Below are 25,552 nucleotides of genomic sequence, written 5' to 3'. Positions count from 1 at the left end.
AATTTTTAATGACAGATGGTCCCCACCCTCGAAGTTTTGGCTTTGGATTTTTCAACTTTACAATGGTACAATATGCTTTCGATAGCAACCAAGGTGGAATTTTTGAACACTGAACTTTTCCCAGGTGAGAAACATGCTCCAGATCCTCTCTGGCTGTGCTGGGCCGAGGCACCCGGGCAGCCCCATGAGCACAGGGAAGATGACCCAGCTCCCGTGTGCTGAGCAGGCTGTTCTGTGGGTTAGGTGAGCTATAACTGTGTCTCCACGTAGGGTGTTTCCCATAGGGTGGGCTTATGGGACCAAACCCATTGTAAGTTGAGGGGTGTCTGTGTATGTAATTAATTTGAGTTGAGACAGCCCCAGGACCCTGGTGGCTGCTATATTGAACCACATCATTGTGGGGACTTTGTCTTCAGACAGCCCCTTGCTTGTACTGGGCATCTCTCTTGAGATCAGCTATGAACATCTAAGTTTCAGGATTCGTTAATAAGCTTCAATTTATAGGGCCATAAAGGGGTCTCAGCCATGACCTTATCCAACCACTCAGGGTTGGAAGGGAGAACTTGGAGGCCCAGGTGGGCTGTGTGGCCTCGGTCAGCCTGGGAAACCATGGGCTATGGTCAGTGAAGCTACAGTGGCTCCTCTCGTCCCCTCACAGATCAGAGTCACCTGGGCACATCATTCCTAGAAACTCTAGAAGATGCTGGGCCTTGCCGTCTGCAGATGGGAACCCCAGATTGTCCTGTTGTGACTGTTGCCATTCCTGTGTCACCTATGTGACGGTGCTCACTTTGTCGAAGAGGTGCTGAGTTCCAGGGCCTCCTTCCAGCACAGAGAGGCGTAAACTGCTGAGCCTCAGTCCACCTTTTGGTCAGCAGTGAAGGTTCAGGGGATGGCTCTGGGCCTTGGGGCCTCGGGAGTTTCTTGGGCTCCATCAGGTGGCCGGGCTGGGGACGGAGCCACAGCTTCTGCCCTTAAACTTATGTGATGCTGTGTCCTGTGTCTCTACAACAAGCAAATACATCAAAAATAGCACACATGCACGTGCACACACACACACACACACACATTCACAAGCAAATGCTTGTGGTCCCAGGGCTCGGCTGCCTGTGTTCAAATCCCACTTAACCCCTCACAGGCTGTGTGACCTTGAGCCAGTTTCTCCCCCTTTCTCTGCCTCCTTCGTTATACTCAAGTGGAAGGCGGTGGTATTAATACTGCTTACGGCATAGAAAGGATAAAGTAGGTTAATAAAGATCCAGACATTACTATTATCAATACAGATAAACAACAGAGAGTTTAATGAACATGGAGCTGCAGACAGTGTGTGCCGCGTGCTCCACCCTCAGTAATTACTGTGGACTCGACTCGTAGGGAGGCTGTGCACCCAGACCCACAGCTTATGGTTTGGAATGCTGCCACCTCCTCAGCTCCTGGTGCTCCGTCCAGGGTCTGGGCCCCTGCATGCCCAATCCCTGGGTCACAGTGCCGCCTTGCCAACCACAGAGGCAGGATGGTGGTGGGTGGGAGAAGGACTGTCCTCGAGAGGGGGCGGGGCAGGCTTGAAGCCGGCAGGGGGGTAATCTCAGGCCCACACACAGAACCGCAGAACCACCTGCTGGAATGTGCGCAGGTCCCCAGGGCAGGGAGCGACTTCTCTCAGGAGCAGCAAGCTGCATTCTTTGTGGAGGAGGGCTTGCAGGGTCTCCTTGATCTTTTCCTTTCTAAAGCTGAGGTGCAATTTAAGTGCAGCTAAGCCCCCTCTCCATGTGCCCCTGGGCAAGCTAAGCTTTGTCCTTTGGGGCCCTGGGCCCTGGGAGGCCTGAGGCCCCTCATCCCCTCCTCGGTCACCTCAAGCCCAGCAGGCCCTAGAACCAAGCCTGCTCCCATCCTGGGGCTTCGGACCCTGAGGGGCAATCTGCCGAGGGCCTGGCGTCTCTGGTGCAGGCAGAGCTTCAGGGCTTCCATCGGCCTGAAAGAGTCTCCCTGTTCCTTTCTCCTCTCTCCCAATGCCACCTGCTGGGCCCTCAGGGGCCTGGGCCACAGCGTCTCCACCAGCAGCTTGCCTTGAGCAGTGGTCCTTCCTTTCCAAGGTACCAGAGTGTCTCCTGGCTGCCCCAGCAGGGGGTCTGCAGGGAGCTCCACTGGCTCAGGGGCAGCAGAAACCTCGAGGTGCCCTCGCAGGGTTTGTAGTTCCCAGGAGATGGGGTCCATACCCAGGCCTCCATCCCACGTGCAGGTGTCATCTCCTGAGGGTGTCAGCAGCAGGACCTTTGTCCTGAGCGTCTGACTCGGTGCCAAGGAATGATCAGTGTTCCTGCTGTTTCGTAGAAAAAGATGGTGCCTCATGGTCCCTTAGGTGCCATTGGGAACCCCCGTCTTTCCTAACTCCTGGCTCCTCCTTTCCCCCAACTTCCTAGCCTCTCCATGTGGAGCAGGGCATGTTCCGTGCAGTCAAGAAGAAAAGGAAGGGGTGGCGGGGAGGGAGAATCAATCGTGGGCTTGAGGAAGCCGGTGCGTGGCTCACCGTTATCTCAGACGTCACTGTGGACTTAGAGAAGTCAGGGCGTCCTGCCTGAAAGCCCGGAGTGACCACCAGATTTAGAACTGAGACCTGGGTGAGTAAGGGCTTTTGAAACAGGAGCATCATGTAAAACCAGAATGGCGTCTCAGGGAAAGCCCAGAACCATCCTGAGGACTTCCAGGGACCTCAAAACAGAAGCCTCCCGAGTGTGTGCGGCGGGTGTCTCGTGGGCAGTGGGACTGCAGCAGCGTCTGTTCTCTCCCTTGGTCCTCCAGGCAGGGAGCATGAGTTACTTTCGGGGTGAAAAGGGAAGTTTTTGAAAGGGGACAGTCGTGCACAGAGGTGAGCGCAGGGCTCATAATTGTGAATTCCTGTGAGATTATGTTCTCAGAGGCAGCTGTGGCCAGTAGACAGGTGAGCGCGTGTGCAGGTTACTCACAGGAGAAGCAAATAACTTCTTCCTGCCGTTGCTTTGGCAGAAAATATATGGGTGGAGCGGGGGACATCAGAAGAGGTGGGCGAGCGCTCAAGGTCCGGGCATTAGTCTCTGAGGTCTTGGGGACAGGTGCACAGCCCGCGTGAAATCGCATGTTTTGATGTCAGGTCGTCACAGTAAATCACATTAAGAACACCCAGCAGCTAGAGGTTCCCATGGCCGAGCCAGGCGCCAGGTCTTGATGAAAGACAGACGCTCAGGCTCCTCTGCAAGTGCGGAGAACAGATTCCCTCTCTTTGGCACGTAGACGGTTCCAGGCTAAAGCACTGGGCCCTGCTGACCCAATACAGGGCCTCTGTCTGCCCCACAGTCTGCAAATGCTAAACAGCTCCGGGAGCTACTGATGTTGCAGAACCTTGAGTGGCCACAGGTGACATCCCTGCTACCCTCCTCGTGCCTCCTGCCTGGGGAGTCCTGCTGAAGAGTGGCCCAGCATTGCCAAAAAGTGAAAACGGCACCATACTGGGAAGGTGGAGGGCCAACGCATCTCTGCTGCTGTCACCAAAACAGCAGGGTGACTTTGGAGCCATTGCCTTTGTGGCATTGACATGGCTGCGACCAAGGACACCACACCACTGTCCTTTGGAGACAGAGCCTTCCAGTTTGCTTGAGCAGGCTGTTTCTGTGTTCCATGGAACAATGTCACTGTGGAAGTGTCACTTTGGATGGAAAGACCAAGACTTCGTGTTGCATGGACACAGTAAAGATCCCCTTGAACTTGATCAAATGCAGGCAGAGGTCGTCGAGGTTAAGTGCTGGGCCCTCACGCTGCCCTTTTCTGTAGCTCACTCTTGTTGCTGCTTATAAAGATCCCAGTCTTCAACAGCAGCGCGGGCACAGTGAGTTCCACACGTCTCTCACTGGCACTTTCCCGTCCTCATTTTCCCTGAGCTTTCTGGATCCGTGGCCTGGGAAGGAGAAGGGTGTGAGACTCCCAATGAGGAGGGTGGAGGAAGGCGGCCCTGAAGAGGCCTGGATGACGGGCGGACGATATCTTTGATCAGGAACTGCTTTCCATTCCTTCCTGAAGCATCTGCACTTGCCTGGGGATTAATTTTTATATAAATATTTGAGATAAAAAGGTGAAAATAAGGCACATACATCATTTTCCCAAAGCCAAAATAGGCAATCATGTGTTCAGTAATACATTAATTCTTTTAATAAAATTTTTAAAAGGGAGGCTGGGCAGGGAGGTTCCTGTTGCATTGAAGCATGAGCAGAATCCAAGATAATAATTTCAAATCAAGAAGGAAGCTTTAGCCAGGCACAGTGGCACACACTTGTGATCCCAACTACTTGGGAGGCTGAGGCAGAAGGATCGCAAGTTTGAGGCCAGCCTCAGGAATTTATCAAGATCCTGTCTCAAAGCAAAAATTTAAAAAAGGGCTAGGGATGTGGCTCAGTGGTAAAGCATCCCCTGGGTTCAATCCCTAGTACAAAAAAAAAAAAAAAAAAAAAAAAAGAACTTTCATCTTGAGTGATCACTGCTAATAATATCTCACTAATAAGTAAAAGCACCATTGAATAAATCAGATTCCGTGGTGTGTGCTCAGACTGCCTTGCTGTGCTCCTGTACCACCACCTCTCCTTTGAGAACTGGGGTGTCCCTGGTTTTTCCAAGAAGGACCGTGTAATTAAGCCCATGTGCAGTCAATTGCCTTTATTGAGTATCAGTGAATTTATGGGCAGCAAGTGGCACCTCGGGAGGCTCCTATGTGGTGGTTTAGAAGGAAGAGAAATATAGGAGTCTGCTGACATTAATGGAGGTGGCCGTCTGACCAGGGGGACCAGCCAGAAGCCCCTCCATCATATATTCTTCGTACCTGATGAAACACAGATAAATCTCTGCCTGTGAGTCGGCAGTGGTGAGACCCGAGGAAGCTCCGTGTCAGACCTCAGAGGGGAGATCCATCAACCAGCAGCCCTGCTTCCTAAATCACTGCCCACTCACGGCTGCCCATTTTCACATTTGTGCAAAAACTTTACTGAATGCTCCCATTGCTAACTGAAAAATAAAAGTGATGTTTTCCCTCTCCAGTGTCCGGTGTCCTCCGATAAAGGACAGAAAGGCTGCTCACCAAGCTGAAGCTGTCTTTATTTTAAAAGTGACATTAGTCACTGAACAAATTCTGTAAGAAATTAGCATTGTCCCCCATTAGTATTTGTCACAACCAAATCAAGGGACTCCTAGAGTTCCAAGGAGGTGTCTATCAGGCAGACAGCACTTTATTTTTAAGAGCTCAGTGGATAAGCCTAGCTCAGTGGCACCAGCTTGCAGGGGGCAGGCTTGCAGGGGCCCTGCTGTTCAGGGGCCCTGCTGTCCAGGGGCCCGGCTGTCCAGGGGCCCGGCTGTCCAGGGGACCTGCTGTTCAGGGGCCCTGCTGTCCAGGGGCCCAGTTGTCCAGGGGCCCGGATGTCCAGGGGACCTGCTGTTCAGGGGCCATGCTGTCCAGGGGCCCAGCTGTCCAGGGGCCTGGCTGTTCAGGGGACCGGCTGTCCAGGGACCTGGCTGTCCAGGGGCCCGGCTGTCCAGGGGCCCGCCCTCAGTTGGCTCTCCTCACACAGCTACTTAACAGCAGCTGCCCACATCTCTTCTTTTCCAGTAAAACACTATTTTCACTGCACATCTGTCTCCCAGCTGCCCCTCTCTCTGTACAAAGTCTCATTAATGGCACCTACATAGACAGCGAGCTTCAGTGGTTGTCCATGGATGCCCAGCTCTGCCGAGAACCCCGTGGAAAGTGGGTGGGGAGGCTGATCCTGTGGGTTCTGGAGACGCCCTTCCTGGCTCAGGTCTCAGTCTGCCTGGGTGAGATCTGTCAAGCCTCAGTTTCCTCATCTGAAAAACATCAATGACAATAATTTTATCTGCCTCGTAGGTTCGTTGGTAGGATTAAATGATGTACGTTTTTCCCCACATTTTTTATTTGTGCATTATAGTTGTACCTAATCTAGAATTCATTTTTATGTGCTGGTACATGCCACAATATAATTTGGCCAGTGTCGGTCCCCAGATTTTCCCCTCTCCATCCCCTCCTACCCCCCCCGCCCGTCTCTTCCCTCTGTTCCACTGATCTCCCTTTGGTTTGCATGAGATCTTCTCACCTTTTTCTTTTTCCTCTCTCTCGCTTCCACATAGACCCCTGATCTTCTAAGTCTGGCTTATTTCACGTAACTCAGTGCTCTCAAGTTCCATCCATTTTCCTGCAAATGCCATAATTTCATTTTTTATTTGAATAAAACTCCACTGTGTATATACACCATTCGTCCATTGATGGACACCTACCTAGACTGGTTCCATAATTTGGCTGTTGTGAATTGTGCTGCTAACAACTTGGGTGTGCATGTGTCGCTGTAATATGCTGACTAATTCTTTAGGATTCATACCAAGGAGGGGTACAGCTGGGTTACATGGTGGTTCCATGCCTAGTCTTTTAGGAATGTCCATACTGATTTCCATAGTGGTTGTACTAATTCACAGTCCCAGCAAGAGTATAAAATTGTCCCTTTTTCTCCATGTCCTCTCCAGCATTATTTGTATTCTTGATGACTGTCATTTTGACTGGTGTGAGATGAAATCTCAGGGTAGTTTTGGTTTTCATTTCCTTAAATGCTAGTGATGATGAGCATTTTTTCATGTATTTATTGGCCTTCTGTATTCCTTCTTTTGAGAAGTGACTATTTAATTCATTTGCCCATTTATTAATTGGGTTATTTGTGGGGGGTTCATGTTATATTTTTGAGTACTTTATGCATTCTAGATATTAATCATCTGTCAGAAGAGTAACTACAAAGATTTTCTCTCATTCTATAGGTTCTCTTTTACATCCTTAATTATTTCCTTTGCTGTGCAAAAACCTGATTTGATGTCACCCCATTTATTAACTGTCGGCATGATTCCTGAGCTTTCAGGGTCCTCCTGGGTTTTCCAAGTTATTGGAGAATAAGTTTTCAAAATAGGCCCTAAGGATCTTCCAGATTCCTGTGATGTCTGTAGTGATTTCTCCTTTTTCTTCTGTAATTATATTAATTTGGCTATTTGTTTTTTCTCCCTTTTCCTTTTGGTTAGTTGGGCTAAGGGCTTATCAATCTTGTTTAACCTTTCAAAGAGCCAACTCTTTGTTTCATAATCGTTTGTATCTTTTTTTTATTATTATTCTCAAGTTCATCAATTTTATCTCTGATCTCAGTTGTTTCTTTCCTCTTACTGGTTTTGGGATTGGTTTTATCTTCTTTTTTAGGGACCTTGTGATATAACATTAGGTTATTTATTTGGGCTCTTTCTGATTTTCTTATGTAGACACTCATAGCTATAAATGTGCCTGTTAAAACTACGTTCATGTGTCCCAGAGGCTCTGGTATGTTATATCACTATTTTCACTTGAGTCTAAATTGTAGAATTTTTCCTCTGATTTCTTCTATCACTATCTGATACAAAAATGAATATATCATTTAAAGATTCAATTTATGTTGAATATATCATTTTTGTAGGGTATATAGTTTCTGATGAGATGCATGGAATTATGTCTAAAAATTTTTTTTTGTATTTGCTAAAGGTTGTTTTGTGGGCTAAAATATGGTTGGTTTTGAAGAACGTTCCTTGAGCTGCTAAGAAGAAAATATATTCAGCTGTTGTTGGATTAAATATTCTATAGAAGTCTGTTAAGTCCATTTGATTTATATTGTGAAATAAGTTGTCGATAATGGTCGAGTATGTTGCAAAAGCGGGATTTTTCTGTAAATTGTTCAAAGAAGTCTACTAACCAAGCTATCCAAAATAAAATTGTTCTTCAAAGGCCCCAAGGTCGTCTGGTGTAAGCGCTGTCAGTTTCCAGGAGAGGACAGCAGCCATGTGGAGACGCCTGCCCTTGGCGGCTGAGGACATGGTTCTTCCTGGGTGGAAAGGACTGGGACTCGGGTTAGCAGGAGCCGACCTTGTCCAGCGAGCCTCCTGTCTTCGAGGCTGACTCTCGTCCTTTCACACGAGTGGCTGAGTGCCATGTCCTGGAAGACAGGAGAAAGACCCTCAGATGCAAAACACTGTCCAGGAGGAACTAGGGTCCTTCTCCAGCTCCTCCACTCCCTCCTCTTCTTACCCGAGGCTAGGCCTGGCCTCTAACTCCTAGGTCCCCAGCTTCCTCTCTCCCTTGGTGATCTGGCCCAGGCACGTGGCTTTAAATCCCATCTGTATTTGATTGACTCAGATGTGACTCTCCACCCAGAGCATTCTCTCTCCTTAACCCAGCTGTCACTGGAGGTCCCCTCCCAGGTATAGAGTGGATGTCTTAGCACATCCAGGACTGAACTGTGGTCTCCCTGCCCGCCACCAGCATGCCCCCCACAGCATTTCCCAGCCCAGCAGGCCATGGTCCGTTTACACAGCCCGTTGGGCCCAAAGACTTCCCTGACTCCCCCTCCCAGCCAACACCCTTCGGCTCTGCCCTCAGAGTGTGCCGAGACCCCTCCTCCACCATCTCACTGACCAGCCTGGCTGGACCGCACAGCCTCTAACTGGCCTCCCTGCCCCTCTCCTCGCTCCCTGAAACCTGATTTTACTATTTACCTATTTTTGCCTGACAACATTGCACAAACTTACTTTCTCTAAACAGCAAGCTGGTTCTCTTCCGGGGTCAGTGGGTCAGGGGTCTGGCTCCTGTAGTTAGGGTCTCCTCTGCTTTCAAGCTGTCTTGCTTGTTGGCAGCACTGAGCTCCTTGGGGGTGTCAGACCAAGGCCTCAGTCCCTCTGGGTGTCAGCTGCAGTCACACCCTGCTCCCACCCAGGTGGGCCTCTCAATGTGGCAGCTTGCCCCTTCGAAGCCAGCAAGCGAGAGCCTGGGAACAGGATGAAGGCTGCAGGCTTAGGGCACATCATTGTTGAAGGACGTCTGTCATGTGTTCTGAGGGTCAGCAGCAGTCCACACCCACACTCAAAGGGAAGGAAGGACAGGGCAGTGTGATCCCCAGAGGCAAGGGTGCAGGGGTGGCCAAGGAGCCATTTGTCCTGTAAAACCCAAAGTGGGTTGTGGCAATCCTAAAGACCCCAGGACAGCATGGCTGGGATCACTTGGCCGTGGCCCTGGGACCCTGGCCACCTAGACACTGCCTTCCTAGAGAATCAGGCAGGCACTCACCTGGCCTCTTCCTCAGGAACCCTTGTGGGAGTACAAGAGGCGCCTCTGGGGTTTCCAGCCCCAGAACTGTCCCCTCACCCCCAACCTCTGTCGTTCATCATCAAGGACATGGGGAGGAGAGACTCTGTGCTCAGGGTGCTGAGTCCTTCTTCTAAGTCATGATTTTTTTTCCTACAATCATTTCCAACTTGTTGGTGCTTTTATTGTTTTCTGTGATTCAGTTGTCGCTTCAGAAAGCACCATTAAATGTCCAAGTGGTGCAAAATGAGACCCCAGGTGTCCATCCCCACAGACTAAGAGAAATAGTGGGAAGATGGGACACCGTTTGATGCTTCACCAAGCACCGGGTTCCCGATCTTTGTGCAGGAAGGCATTGGATCAAATGAAATGCCTGCTTCTTATCTTAAAATTCAAAACAAGGAGAAAAGGTAATGGACTGTGATAAACTGTGATTTTAGCATAATCAAACGAAAGCTCAACAGAGAGGGATTTTTATCCTTGTGTTCACAGCTTTTGCCCGGGGCCTAGACTGGCATCTGGCAGAGGAGCACACTCAGCAAGCATGCCCCGAATGAAAAGCGAGTCCCTAACACGGGACCACTGCGCTGGGTGGAGCAGCTTCCCAGGAAGGGAGAGGACACAGGCTGGCGCTGGCCTGCTAGCGGGTTCGTGCCACAGCCAGAGCCAGGGAGTAGTGAGATGCCAAGGAAATGGCAGGAAGGAATACTTAATGAAAGAGGTAAATGTCCTTTTAAATGGGTGACGGGCTGGGTGTAAGGGAGATAGAAGAGCTCTGTGAATGTCCGAGAGTCTGTGAAGGAAGAGGAAGAAACAGCCTCGGGAACCGCTGGGGGCCACACGCTGCTCCTGCCAAGGGGAACGAGGAGGAGTCGGTGCCAGGGAGTTCACGGAGATAACGTGGTCCCCGTTAAATCCCAACAGGATCCTTTATTGACACTGAAGACATGATATTAAAGTCATTAGGATTAGAATAAGGACAAGGAAAAACAAACAGGCCTGTATTTAAGTGTCTTACAAAGAAAAACAAGGTGAACACACCAGCTCTTATGGGAGCGCAGATCAGCTGAGCAGCGTGGAGGGCCCGGGCTGGCCAGGCAGAGGGAAGGAGGTGATGGGTGATGGGCGGACAAGTGGGAGAAGACAAGGGGAGAAAACACGCAGAGGCAGGAACGGGCTCGCCGGATAGTTGAAGCCAACGAGGAGCAGAAGGCAGAGCACGTAATTCCCCTACAGAGGTCCGTTTTCTAACTGTGGAAACAGAGACACCTTAGAAGAAAGGTGGACGGATTCCACTGTAAAAATGATGAGTTCTGTTTAATAATCCAGCTGCAAAACTCAATGGCATAAGAGGAAACCTACCAAATACCAAACTGACTTTATCATAAATCATTTTTCTTTATTTTTTATTTAATCGCAAACACAATCCCTACTGGCAGCAAGAAGGAGAGCAATCCTGACACGGGTTAAAGAGATCACAGTGTCCCCCAGTCCTGCCCCTGAGCCCCTGCAGGCAGGAAGCACACACCTGTGCTTCTCCGGCCCGCTCCTGCCAAGCAGAGGTGGTGATCCCACATCTCCGTAGCCTGTCCTTCCCTTGAGCATTGTGTCACCGTTTCAGGAACTGACCAGGGTTTTCCAGCGCCTCAGAGGAGTGGGCTGGGGGAGGGTCTGTGAAACTGCAGCGCATCTGAGTTCTTCCCGTTTACAGTAGTGGATAAAAGCTTCTGGAAGTGCCTGTTGCACAGAGCATCTGATTTCTAAAAACCGCTCGCTGCTGTAGGCAGAGGTGCTGTGAGCTTTGAACGGACGTGGGAGGAATTGAACGGAATGGCCGTGTGCTGTGTGGCAGGTCCAGGCAGCCCAGGCTGGCCACAGCACCACTGCCCCGTCCAGGGTGCAGGCCTGTCTCTGCCCCAGGGCGTCTGGGCCCTGCCTCCCAGTGCGCTGCTGGAGGTGGTGTCAGGAACATTCCCGGAGTCACTCAGATGCCCATCCCCCTCTGGCAATGAGGGCTGGGCAGGTCTGGCGGCTGGGCTTCCTGCTGGAGCCAGGCGGGATGCAGGGGTGGGGGGTCCTGGAGGCCAGGGCAGGCTCGGGACAAACACTCCTCTGTGAGACCAAAGCCGGGAGTGAAGGCCAGGCCAGGGGCTGTGGACTTGGACTGGGTGGAGCAGGAGGGTGGAGTGAGAAGAGCTGGGCTGGCGCCGGAGCTGCTGCTTGGCACTCCCGAGGCCACGGGAGGCTCACTCGAGGGAAGCGTCAGAGCCCGGGGTTGGAGGCCATTGTCCTGGACCGTGTGGAGATGGTGCCACCCAAGACCTTGGGCCCCTGGAAGGAGCACAGGAGACGGCCATCCACGGGGCTCTGCACCCTCACTCCGGCCGCTCTGAGGCCTTCTCACTTTCTCTTTTTCTTTCCTTCCTTCCCTTTTTTTTTGGATTATTCTAGGGTAGACCAGACCTCTTATGTTCATTTATCTAGTAAAAATAAATACTTAATATCATTTTGCAAAAGGCCCTGTGAAACTGTGACATTAAATCTTAGTGACAGTTGGTGTGTTTTGTAAGAGTCCCACATTCTAGATAGCTATGGAAATCTGTTTTATTTTTGATGTCACTAAGCTTGTGTGGGTCCTCGCAACACTCGAGCTTTAAACAGCGAGAGCCCAGCCATGCGGTGACCTGTGGCGTGCAGGTGGCTGGGGAGGCTGGGGAGCCATGGCGAGCATTGTGATGTGTGTCCTCCTGTCACGTGTCTGAGCCAGGCCATCCAAGAGTGTCATGGGGCCGAGATGACGTCACAGGGACCTCCCCAACAGCATGGGAGCTCCCCGTTCCCCTGGCTTGCCACCGTGGGTCAGTGGGTCATTAGCAGTGATGAGCCCCGTGACTCAGTGGCCCTTCCCTTTCCAAATGACAAAGACCCAAGGTTAAGAAGCACACCTGGGTGCAGGGCCTGTTCCACCTGCAGGAAGACCGGTCCACATGTTCGAGGGAGGGGTGGGTTCTCGGTGGGCTCTCCGGTCCAGGCCAGAACCTGCAGGAGGCCAGTGCTGTCCTGGTGCCCTGCAGGTCTCCACCAGGCTGTTCAGGGCCTCTGCCTTTTCCCTTCGACATTTGTGGGGATAGATTTCCCTCCCATGCTTGAACCAGAACAGCAGATTGGAATACAGAGGAATGGGCATTTCAGCGTCTGCTTTCTAACTGTAGAAATTACGTGATCACAGAAAAAAATGACATAAAACCCGCCGAGCCTGGGCCTCGGGGCTTCCTGAAGGCCAGAGCGGGTCCTGTGCTCCAGACACGGGCAAAGGTGTGGTCTGTACGCTGCACCCTTCTGCGGGCTCTGGCTCCTGTGTTTATCCTGAACTGCCAACAGGAAGGCACGGTTTGTGCTCCTGTCCTCATTCCACTTCCAGCACACACTCCTCCACATTCAGAAAGGAAAAAGGAGGAAGAGGACAAGCACAGTCTCTTGTAAGGAGAGATGTTTGTCCCGCTGGACGGGATCCTGTCACTGCATGTCACCTCTGCTCCTCAGAGGCATGCTGTCCAGCCCTCCATCCCAGGGAGCCCCACCCTTGACAGCCACCACCCGCTTCCGTGAACACAAGCAAATCGGTGAATGGGGCGGCGACAGAGGGGACCTCACTGACTTCTGTTTCAATTTTCCTCCTTCTCTGCACAGGAATCTGACTGGCTCTTTTCCTGAGTACCCCAGTGTAGAAGACGGAGGTTCTGCTATGATTTTTTCCCACAAGACCCCAGAACAGGTACAAATTTGCCTGAGAAATAAAAGTGTGACTCTACCACGATCCCGTTCTTTAGATTTCAAGGTTAATGGGTTCCTGGTGTCATCAGGTCCTGTTATGTTCCTGCTAATATCACCGTGGCGTGCTCTAGGGTGCACATCAACGCATATTCCTGCAGAGTCGTTTCCAAATGAATCCACCCTTTTCCTGTCTGGTTGGGAGGAGGTATGATGACCTTTCCGTGCTGAAGTCTGAGCAGCCTGACTCAGGTGCCCTCCGTGTCCCTGCCTGCCTCTCAGGCCAGGTCCTTCCCCTCCTTCCTGTCCCCAGACCTCGCTGCCAGCCGTCCACCCACCCATCCCCCTTGAGTCTCAGCCACTGACCTCTCAGAGCCTTGGCTCATGGCCACCTCTCCCCCAGCTCTGAGGGCCTTCCATTAGGACTCTCAGTTAATCCCGACACTAATGTAGAAATCACACTGAGAGGTCAGACAGAGGTTCAGAAGATACTGACAGAACCTCACTGAGGAAGACGGAAAGGCTTGGGCAGTAGGCCTCCGTGAAGTGTGAATAAGTGTGAATACACATCAGCTGCCCATCATTTCTATGCAGCTGATGCGTTTTCAATCAAAATCAAAGTGGTTTTATATTGACATGCTTATTCACACGTGTATCTGGAGAATGCATGAAACATCCACCCAATTTTTTAAGGAACTCTGAGGAAGGGGAACCGCGTTGTAGATATAGATCAAAGAATTTTTAAGGAATCCAGCCCCACAGTATCAGGGAAAGAACTGATCGAGGGCAACTAGGAGAATAACAGGTGACATTCCTTGAGCAGGCTCCGTGTCCCTGAGTCGGACACACACTGGAGCTCAGGAACCCAGGACAGACTTTCCCAGGAGCCGGGGAGGGAAGGACTCCCAACACACGACTTGGGGTCAGTGGCTCCCCACTTGGCAAGACCACGAGATCCTGACCTCCCTTAATGCACAGATAGATTCCAGATGCATTAGATGTTTGCATGTAAAATACTAGATCACATATTAACAGAAAAATGTTGGGATATTTAACAGTCAGGGGGTAAGGAATGCTGTTAGAAGCAGGTCACTGTAGGAGGAAATCAGCCAGAATACAGATTGTTGTCTACAAGGGCAGAACCCAAAATTGTGAATGCACTTCCAGTCATATCACTAAGGGAAGTACTTGTGATACCTGTGATGGTGACATCAGTTACATTTAGAGTTACTGGAAAATAAGAAGGAAAATCTGAACATCCAGTAGAAAAGAAGCCGAGGAATATCCATGGAATTTTTTTTCAAAAGAAGATTTTTTAGATTCACTCGTAAAGACATTTAAATTTAAAATAATTTTGCTGTATCTCTTTACCTGTACAATTGGTAAACATTCAAATCAAGGTAATAAGAAGTCAACATGTTGTCCCACTCCTTGGTATTTCTCCAAAAGAACTAAAATCAGTATACTATAGCGATACAGTCACGTCAGTTTTTATAGCAGCACAAATTCACATCAGCCAGATTACGGAACCAGCCCAGATGCCTGTCAGTAGATGAATGGATTAAGAAAATGTGGTGTGTATACACAATGGAGTTTCACTCAGCCACAAAGAAGAATGAAATTATGGCATTTGCCAGTAAATGGATGGCACTGGAGAACGTCATGCTAAATGCAATGAGCCAGACTCATAAAGACAAGGTCCAATGTCTGCTCTCACAGCAGAAGCTAGAGTAAAATAAGGGAAACCAGATAATCATAAAGATATAAGGAAGATCAGTGGAGTAGAAGAGGAAGATTGAGAGGGAGCGGGAGGGAAAGGGGAGGAAACGCAGAATGAACTTAACATAGTCACGATATGTGTGTGAGCATACCACAGGGAGCTCCACCTTTATGTGATGTAAAATGCACCCATCAGAAATAAATACATAGATAAACGAGTGAGAGGAAGATCAGCAGAGTGGAGGAGGGATGGGGGCAGGGACTGGAATGGAGTCCATCAAATTCCATGTATGCGTGACTTGGCCAAATGAGTCCAACCACTGTGCATAACTCTAGGGCTCTAATTTAAAAAAAAAAATACAGTGAAAACAGAAGAAGTCAGTGTGCACGGGGGACAAAGTCACTGTCCTATGCTACTGATGGACACGTGAATTGGCGGGGTACTTTTTAAGGGACAAGTACCAAGTGGACATCAAAAACTTCTTATGTGGATACCCTTTGACTCATAAATGCTATTTGAGGAATTTGTACTAAAGAAAATAATAAGACAAATTGCTACAGATCAGAAGTCAACAAATTTTTTTTCCCATTAAGGGTCAGATATCAAATATTTTAGGCCATGGAACAAACATTCTCTGCCATGGCCTCTTGGCAGCCAAAGACAATCAGCGAATGAACAGGCATGGCCATGCTCCAGTGAAACTGCATTTCAAAAGTGGGCAGCAGGCCAGGTCTGGCCCATGCGCCCTCATTTGCTGGCCCCTGCCGTGGAGATTGCAGGAGCTGCTGTCTGCCTGGACCTCGGCACTGGCCCAGGAGACCCGCCTCGCTGTCTTGAATAGGGAATTGAACGGCTTGAAGCAGAGCCGTGCAGTTAGAACCAGGCTGCAGGTCAGGCCTTGGGACCTCACCGCCCACCCTGCAGCCAGCCTGTCCCTGGGTGCCCTGCCTGGGCCTCGGGTCAGACACACAGGCTTCTCTTCAGGCTGCAGAGCCCCCCTCCACTTCCCCAGAAGTCACGGCTGTCGGCCCCCGTTCCCCTCCTGCCTTCTCCCCCCACTCTGCAGCACCTGGCCTCAAGGCCTTACCACTCCCCGGCCGGTCAGCCGCCCCGTCCTGAGGGACTGCTGTCTCAATCGGGCGGCGGTGCCCTCCTCCGTGTGTGCAGGTCTTGCCCCTGCGGCTGAATCTTCAGGTACCAGTTGTTCTGAGCCCATGGCAAGCAGGCTGAGTGCTAGCCTGGGAAGGTAGTGAGTGTGGATGCAGGATGTGGTGGACTCCAGTCCATCCGAGTGAACCCGGCTTGTCTTTACACGTTTCAGTAGAGCAGAGGGCGTGAGCATTAGCTCTCATGGCAGACGGAGGGAGAGTGGGAGGGGCAGGCGACGAGTCCCATCTCCTGCATGCCAGCACACTTTGGGCCCATGGTGCAGGTCGCGGCTCCCCTCTGCCTGCCTCTGCTCCTCTGGAACATGGTGCTGGCAATACCTCCTCCTGTGCAGGGGCAAAACTTAGGTGCAGTTTGTGTGTGACGCACCTAGAACACAGCGCATCACATCACAGTCTTTCAGAAAGTCCCAACAGCTGCTGCTGATGGCAGAGTAGCGCTGGCCTGGCACATGCTGTCGAGGAATGAAGAGACGGCAGGCCACGCACGGTCGCCGTGACAGCACACAGTGGCCACGTTTGCCTTTCTAAAACATGAAAGTAAAACAAATGCTTTTTATGAAATGAGGTTAACGATAACTCAAAACCCTCCAAAGGACTTGTATCTAGAGCATCCAGAGTGCTCTGAGACCCCAAACACGAGACAAAGGCCCCAATCCAAAAATGGGCAAAAAGCTTGAACAGACAATGCAAAAAGAAGATTTGTGAAGAGCCAATCAGCATGTGGAGGATGCTCAACAACACTGGTCCTTAGGGTGGTGACCGGGAAGACCACAGTGGACAGTGTCTCCCACTCATCTAGGATGAAAATAATGAAAAAGACAAGCCCCCAAAGCTGGGGATTGGAGGAAAAGAAGCCCTCAGCATGGCTGCTGGGACCGCTTTGGAAAACAGTTCGACAGCTTCCTGGAAGTTCAACATGAGCTGACCACACGGCCCAGAAGTTCCGCTCTTAGGACCCTTTCCAAGAGAAATGAAAACAAACGTCCACATAAAAAATCTGAATGAATATTCATACCAGCGTAAGTCATGATAGCCAAGAATTTGAAGCAGCTTCGATGAATGGATGAATGGGTAAATGGATGGGAGACATGGGGCATTAGCCACACAGTGGAATATTATTTGGTAATAAAAAGGAACGCACAGCTGGTATCCACGACAGCGTAGGTGAGCCTTACGAGCATTGTTGAGGGAAAGAAGCCAGAAACGGCTGACACTGAACCGTCTGCGTCTGTCATGCAGAACGTCCAGAGAAAGCAGGTCCCTGGAGACAGAAGGCAGGCTGGGGCTTGCTGGGAAGGAGGGAGGGCGAAGGCAACGACAGTGGACATGAGGGATCTTCCTGGGTGACGGAAATGTCCTAAAAGTGACACCACCTGACTAATTTGCTGAATTGTACACTTAGAATACGTGACTGTAGAATATGTAAAATATGCCACAGTAAAGTCACACTTAAAAATAGAAATGGGCAGTGGGCCAGATTTGCAGAGCTGTAGGAGTTCTTTATGGATTAGAAAAATGATTTATTGGGCTGGGGCTGTAGCTCAGTTGGTAGAGAGCTTGCCTCACATGCACAAGGCCCTGGGTTCAAGCCCCAGCACCACAAAAAAAAATGATAATAATAATAATGATGGTCTGCGATGCTCATTGTGAGTATTTGCATGTGTACACATGCACACACACACACCTCACAATGGTAGTGAAAGTGCACATTTAATTCTGGAAGATTTTGCCATAGTTAAGGAGCATGAGAAAATAAATTCGATACTGACCTCTCAAAAAAAAAAAAGTCTGAAACAACTACAAGGCATATCCTTTTCCACCGAGGAGGTTGACAGATACCAGGCACTGTGATAGCAAGGACACAGAGAAGCAGCCCCTTCCTTCATCGTGGTGAAAGGATAAATTTGTCCAACTCAGGACAGTGTCACAGAGGTACATACTCTTGATCCAGCATTTCACTTTTAAGAATTTATTCTGCAGATATGCTTGCACCTGAAAAATGATGTCTGCATGTACTTATTCATGGCAACAAGACTCTTTTCTGTCTGCATTATGAAATTCATAGGCAGGATTCATCCTTGGGGTGCAAGGATAGCTCAACATATGCAAATCAGTCACATTAGCAGAAGGAGGGATAAAAATCATGTAATTATCTTACTAAATACATAAAGAGCATTTGACGAAATTCCACATTCTTTCATGATAAAACTCAACAAATTAGGTATGGTATAAACTTATCTTAATACAATAAAGACCTTAATATTAAAAGCCCACAGCTTAACATCATTACCAGTGGCAAAAACTGGATGCTCTTCCTCTAAGATCAGGAACAAGACAAGGATGCCCATTTTTGCATCTTCTATTCAAAATAGTACCAGATAGATAAATTAGGAAAAAATAAGAAATAAAAGACATCGAAACAGGAAAAGAAGGAGGGAAATTGTCTCAGTGAACAACATCATCTTTTATGGAAAACACTGTAGATCCCCCCAAATCCTGTGATAACTAACAAGTAAATCATAAAATTTCAGGATACAAAATCAATATTAAAAAATTAGTAGCATTTCTGTACACTAACAATGAACTCTCTAAAAATGTAATCCAGAAAACAATCCTATCTACAATAGCATCAAGAAATAAAATTTAGGAATAAGTTTAAAAGGGTGTGAAAGATCCATATACTGAAAACTATAAAACATCGATGAAGAAATTGAAGACACAAATACATGGAAAATTATATTGTGTCTGTGGATTTGAAGAACTAATATTGTTAAGATACCTATACTACCCAGGCAATCTACAGATTCCGTGCAATCCCTATCAAAACTCTAATAACATTTCTCACAGAAATAAAAAAAAAAAATCCTAAAATTCATCAGGAACCACGCTGATAGCCAGAATAAACCTTTCCTCTTTTTAATTTGATCATCTCAGATATTTGTTACAGCAATGGAAAGCTGATTAATACAATGATAACGTTGCTTTTTACACTTTAAACCTTAAAAACTAGACCTCAAAGAATAACGTAGTTAAATATCAAAAATACAATCCTAGAAGGTAAACTTCTGCATTTTAGGAAACCACTGACAAGGTATGATGGAATAGAGTTTACCCCCAGGAAGATGGTTTGGCACAATATACTAGAGGTAAACTGATATCTTTGTCTTACCTCCTCAACTCCAATTATTTTAGTTGCATACCTCTGTCTTCAGAGTATCCACTGTGCTGAATTTGGAGTATGTTATTCCCAAGTATTCTTTATATTTGAACTCTATACATATGTACCTGAAAATGTAGGTCACAAACTTTTAATTAACCATAGGTGTTTCATGCCATAGAATAGAATGACCTGTGTCCCTCTAGCACATCTGGCCTCTTTTCTGTCTAGGTTATAAAATTGATCCCAGTTGGCACCCATTCAAATCCAGCTCAGCTACTCCCTAGTGGTGTTTCTCTGACGGAGTCACTGGGCTCTTTGCATCCCAGCTCCCTCATTTATAAACTGGTGGTGACAGCACCACCCCCGGCGTGTCCCACAGTAAAGAGCTCAGCCTTGTGAGGTCTCGGAGCTGTGCCTGGCACACCATTGGTGCTTTGTACGGGGGTGTTGGCTTCATTCTGGAGCTGAGGAAGCACCTCAGAGAGGCCACACAGCTTGGCTCAGTCAGGACCTGCAGGGAGCAGAGCCCGAGGGACAAGCAAGGGCATCCTGCCCTGGTCACCTTGGTGTCCCCGACACTCACAGCTCCCAGTGGCAAAGAGTGATGCTCACTGAACGCATGTCCCACTCCCTGAGTTGCACGATCCTTCCCAGACCTGTCCTCCTCCTCCCATAGTATCAGTCCAGGTGTGATGGGATGGAGGTACCGTTGAAAGAGAATTTTACATTTTATAGGAAATATAAATTATGTCTTGGGTGAAGAAAGAAAACTCAGAGAACTCATGGAAAGGGGAAGTTATTACGAGAACTCCTGTCACCATCGGGGTCCAGGCTGGAAGTGGCATCCTCAACTTGCAGGTCGAGGTGGGGCGTGCCCAGCTGCTGCTGGACGTTGAGGAGGCCCAGATGTCTGGAGTTTGAGGGACCCCTGGAGCAGGGGCAGCTCTGAGCTAGGGGGACCTGGACTCACAAGGGTCCAGCTCTGCATAGTCCCCTCTGGGCTCCTCTGCTGCCTCCTGCAGACAAGTCAGCTCTACTAGATGGTGGCCTTGCCACCCCAGAGCTCATCCCAGCCCAGAGCAGGCAGAGAAGGGTCCCGACAGCAGGGCACTCCAGACAGGAGCGACCTCGCCCACTGCTGCCTGAGCGCGGTGATTGTTGGGTTGTTTTCCAGGTGATTGAAGATATCGTTGCAAGCCAAGAAGAGGAAGAAAAGAACAAGAAGAAGAAGAAGGGAAAGAAGGCCAAAAAGGAGGAGAAGAAGAAGGTGGTGAAGGAGAAGCCCAAGGTAAAGGTGAGCCGTTCAGAGACGGTTCCTTTTTCCCAGCGCCCCTTTTGAACTCTCCTGAGACGGCTCTCGTTTCCTGGGGAAACCATTCCAACCGCCAGGTTCCCACTTTGTTTTTTGTTGATGGACATCAGTGGCCATCTTTTCCACAACTTAAACTCTCAGGGTAAGTGGCAGGCTTGCGGCTCAGAAGTTGCAGAGCTTTGAATTTTCATTCCTCAAAACAAATTACCCCCTAATCTCTCCTCAAAGGTGGGGTGGAGAGAAGGAAAACACGTTTTACAAACCAAGTCACCTCCGGAAAATCAGAATAACCGTGTCTAATTTAGCCCACATACATTCGTTGAAATTTGTCACTCACGGTGACTGTCCAGAGGAGGCCAGAATCCACACGGTGTCACTGGGCCTGCCTGGTGGGGTGGAGAGGAGGGTGCGCCCCGCCAGGTGCTGCTGCCTTGCTGTGGTTGTTGGCGGGGCTTCATCTTCGTGCACATGGGAGGGGGCGTCCCCAGGGCTGTCGCGTGCTCTGGGTGTGAACTCCGTTGTGGGAAGTGGAGCTCACACCTCAAGATGGCACCGTCCTCCGTGTAAGAGCTTACTGTACAGCCAGTGCTGCCTCGCAGCTGACCAGAAGTGTCCTCTGCTTCACCTCCAAGAGTGGGCCCCCAAAGCTACGGTCCCACTGTGACTCAGCCAGCCAGAACATTGGATCCCTGAGGGTCGTGACCCCGGTGACCCTGTTTAGAGGCAGAGACCAGCTGTGGCTCAGGCAGCGAGGGGCATGCTCCTGGTGTTCCAGGACACGGTCACAGCCAACCCTCAGACTCGGGGACTTCCCTGTGGGAGAAGCAACAAGGCGGACGGACAGACTGTGCCTGGGAACACTGGGGCCAGGTTACAGTGGGAGAAAGGGCTGGGCCAAGGGACACGTGAGCAAGAGCCAGAGTGAGAAGGTAGACATAACCCGTCAATGCCCCCATCTGCACACACACAGGGGAGACCGTGGGGACAAGGACCAGCACATCGCCAGAAGCCCCTGGCACGACTGGCGCTGGCCAGCTGGAGGTGACTGTCCTTCCCCTTGCCGCGCCCCTCTGATGAGCAGCAGGTCCTTCATCGGCCTCGTTGGTACTTGCGGCTTTCTTTAGCCATGTCCCATTATTGTCCCACTGCATAAGCAAAAGAAGAGACACCCCCCGTTGTTGCTCATTTGGGGCCTAACCCAAGCCACTGGTAGCAGATGCCCTTGATGCCCTCTCAGAACCAAGGCAGTGGATTCCCGGGTCCCTGGGGCCAGCGCCAACAGCACACAGCACCATTGCCCCCCCACATTTCACCATGAATCAGCTCCGGTCTTAGGGAGGCCCTCCTGTGAGTTACACCCCTGCTGGGGCAGCCAGCAGCCAAGGACCATCAGGCGACAGCACCAAAACCCAGCCCAGCACGTGCCACCGGGACAGATGGGAAGGGTTCTCCTGCCCCCCGAGATTAGCCGATGGCTCTCTGGCAACTGCGTCAGAGTTCGCCTTCACCTGTCTCTTATGAGTGATGCTCCCATTAGACCTGGGCCTGGGCCGCCACCTGAGTGTTTCAGGAAGCTCGGCCCAAGAGAGCTCCCAGTGCCCCACTGGCCTGCCTGGACCAGAGTTCTCACTTGCTTTAGGGGGGGAAGGACAACTCACTGGGCACAGTTAACCTTTAGAACCTCTTCTCACTCTGCAAGATAATTTTGAAGCACCTACAAATAAGGAGAATTGGAAGAATTTCAATTTTATTGTAAGCATCTTTTCCTCTAAATATGCATGAGGGACTTTACACTTGCAAATTAAAAAAATTCACTGTTAGTGAAGCTTGCTCCATAAAAATCTGAATTTATCAGCCATGCAATCTGGTCATTGGTGGGTGAAGGGATTTTATTAACTATCCATTAAAGACTCAATTAATGATGAACAGTTTGGGACAAAAGCAAAGTTTAAGAGCATCAGCATTTATGAAGTACTTACAAATGAAAGGGAAAATGCTTCAGAATTGCTTTTAAATTAATGTCTTCATGGAAAGTACAGATCTACAAAGGGATGCCGTGATTAGTAAAAGAAGAAATGGTGATCTCTAATGAAAATAATGCATTTAAATTATGTTACCAAACTTTTTTGGAGATCAAATTATCCTTTTGGTGGACTCTTTAAAATTATTCTATGATCACTTGTGGAGTTTCTAGAACCATTCCTGAGACCAGCTATTCCAATTCTTGTGTGGGGATTTGTATTTTGATGTGTAGAAAAATACATCTGTGAGTCTTCATGATCAGACAGCAAGACGGGAGAGACCACAGGAGTTCTGGTGACCTTGCATAGATCCTGGGTTACCTGCCCCTGCCCCTCACACAGCAGCCAGGCTGTGGGATCGTTCTTGAGGGGATCTTATGATTTATGACTTATTGATCACCAGGCAGAAAATGTGAGAAGACCTCATATTAAAAGACAAGATAGGATTATCTCTTCAACCAACTTCTTTTAATCAAAAAAAAGTATCTTTCTAGAATATCACCCAGGTAGAAGGTTAGAATTTCCACAAGTCCATGAGATAGTTACAAATAAGCATGATATGGGGCCTGGGAGAGTATTATAGGTGTAAAAAGAGCCATAGGAACCACTGGGTGTCTCAGTTGAGTTTCACAATGATTCAGTGTCTGAATTTCCGGCTTACTGTGGGGCTGGAGGAGTAAGGAAAGAGGAGTGTCATGTGGGAACCTCTGCAATGGCACACAGAACATTTTAAAATAAGTGATCTGTGACTCATAATCTTGCAGTCCTTTGATCATTGCATCAAAAAGTTCACAAAGCAATGCAATGTTTAAAATCTGAAAGTTTTCTGCTCCTTTTCTGGATCTGGACACTCTCCAGACTGAGATGGGGGAGGAGAAAACACAAGCGCTCCATCAGACGTCTTCGTCTGCAGCTTGGCGCTCATTGGAGCTCATATTCCCTCAGGAGCTTCAGAACTTAGTCTTCCATCAGGCAAGAAAAGGAATCTTCACCTAAGCCTCACACCTTGTCCACGTATCAGCTCAAACTGTGTCATGGCGTTAAACATAAAGCCATGAGGACTGAGATGAACACACGGGAACCAACCTTCAAGGACCTGGGCTATGCAGCGGGATTTTAGTATCGACACCAAAAGTAGCATACATAGTAGGACAGTTTGACAGATTGTGATACGCCGGTTATGGTGATGAGTCCTGCTTCCCACATGTTGAAGTCTGGACATTAGAGAAGCACGCCAAGGCAGGCATATAAAACAGGGTTTATTTAAAAAGGGGTGACATAGGGTTCTCCCAGGAGGGAGAAGGGGGCCAGAGCTGGTATCCTGGTGTCCCCAGAGGCGAGGTGTTCTGCCCTTTTTATACGTCCTAGGATCCTTTGTTCTCCTTCCTTTTCTTCTTATCTTTCTCCTTCCTGCATAAGTGACTAGGCCCAGGACTAGGCCTGGAGTGCTCGGTGGGACAGTGGGACAGTGGGACAGTGGGATGGTGTGATGGCCCAAAGGTGGGACACAGGTGGGCTGAAGGGGCAAGGGCAGGATGGGGCAGCCCAGGACACATTAACAACTTTCTGGCTCCCTGTAGGCAGGGGCAGTTCCTGGGACAGGTCACCTTGGCAACAGGCTGGAGCAGGGCAGGTTCTTGGTCAGGGAGGAGGAAGGGCTCTGAAGGAACTCACATTTCAGTCCCTCAGGGGACAGTCTGCAACTTCCCGGGATTCACTCAAACTTGGCCTCCTTGATCCACCTGACTGGATCTACCTGTCTACACTGCCTGCCTGTTTAATTCTGGCTTCAGTTGGACCTCACCAAATTCAAAACCTTTTGCTCTGTGAATGGCCCAGTGCAGAGGGTGAGAACACAAGCTGTAGACTGGGAGAAAATATTTGCAAACTGTCTAACAAAGGATTGGTATCCCTAGTATAGAAAGAATTCTCAAAATTTAACAGTATAAAAACAGTTTTCATTGGACCCTTGGTTTTAAATCAAAATTGTTAAGGATTGCACAGAAGGAGTAAGGGGACTCATGCCGTCACCAGGACCTTTTTTCCAAACCTCTAACCAACTCTGCAGAATTGCTTTCACTGTTTCTCGAAGTCCGTGAGGTGGACCTCACATTGGCTTTGGAAACAAAAACAACAGAAATGGGACACTATGAAGTGCATTCTTCAACTTTTTTCTCTTCTTTTTTTTTTTTTCCCAAGTCACATATTAAACCATTTGGAATTACTTCTAATGTTTTCAACCAGAACATAACACATGATTTGTCACATGAATGCTAGAGTCTTCTCTAAATTCACTGCAGCCAGTGAATTTAGACTTAACTAGTGCTAAATTCTTCTGGGAACACCCTTGGATCTAGACACTGCACAATTAGCTTTGCAAGTTGTCATCTGTGGGGCCACCCAGCTGTGTCTGACCGCTGTCCCTCCTCTCCAGGCTCTTGGCCCAAGACATATGTGGAGCACCTCTGTACCCACTGTGATGCAGTAAGAGAGGGTGATGTGGAGAAGGGAGAGGCTGAGCACTTGAGCTATTGAAAGAATGGGGTCCTCACCAGGGAACAGAGACCCCAATGGGTAGACCCCCAGAAAAAAATACATGAACTTGTATGTGGAACTGCATTCTCTGGGAGAAAGGCATGTGAGCCTTCTCTGTTTCAAGGGGTCTCTCTCCCTTTTCAATCCAAGAAGCACGGCCTAGAGAAAGGACACGTTTGGTCACTCAGAAGGGCCACAGGAAGAAGAGACCGCACCTGGAGAGGAGACTGGTGGCCTGCAGGCCCTGGAGCCTCTGTGGAGTCATGGAGCGTCAGTCAGGGGGTCTCTGGGGCTCCATTCTTAACCCGGGTCTGCCTAGCTCTGTGGCTGCTACGTGACCAGGAGGGACCATTGCCTTTAGCCAAAGCCCCTGCCCCTCTGCTGCCATCTTCTGTCTGCCCCTGCAGCATCCAGAAGGACCCTGAATTCTGATGGCACCAACCACAGCACTTGGAACCCAGAGCGGTGCACTTGTCACCTCCGGAGGAAGGGACGAGCTCAGGACTTCACTGAGGGGCATCAGCCAGGTGGACTGGCCGCACTGACAATGCTGGAGGAGCCTGTGGTGCTGGGGGGGTTCCGGGGGTTGCAAGTGGAACTGTAGGAAGGTGAGGGGCGGAGGCAGAGGAGCTGGTTCCAGAACTCTCCACTCCTGCCGGGAGCTCAGGACAGATGCAGGGAGACTGGTTGTGTAG

General features: G+C 49.4%; 1 protein-coding gene across 12 annotated transcripts in view; it reads left to right on the top strand.

Annotated features, from left to right (window-relative positions):
- Positions 1–25,552, top strand: part of Iqca1 (IQ motif containing with AAA domain 1) — a 126,485-nt gene that overhangs the window by 38,308 nt on the left and 62,625 nt on the right. For 10 of the 12 annotated variants that reach the window (XM_048808792.1, XM_048808791.1, XM_048808790.1 and 7 more), the window contains 2 exons: positions 12,860–12,944; positions 20,164–20,283. In XM_048808792.1, the coding sequence (XP_048664749.1) occupies positions 12,860–12,944; positions 20,164–20,283 (205 nt within the window). The remainder of the gene's footprint in view (positions 1–12,859; positions 12,945–20,163; positions 20,284–25,552) is intronic. The other 2 variants (XM_048808797.1, XM_048808787.1) reach the window with 1 other exon arrangement.

The sequence above is a fragment of the Marmota marmota genome, unplaced genomic scaffold, assembly GCF_001458135.2.
Source record: "Marmota marmota marmota unplaced genomic scaffold, marMar, whole genome shotgun sequence".
In the NCBI taxonomy this organism is placed as follows: Eukaryota; Metazoa; Chordata; class Mammalia; order Rodentia; family Sciuridae; genus Marmota; species Marmota marmota.
The sequence above is the reverse complement of the archived record's forward strand: the minus strand, read 5'-3'. Positions and strand labels throughout refer to the sequence as shown.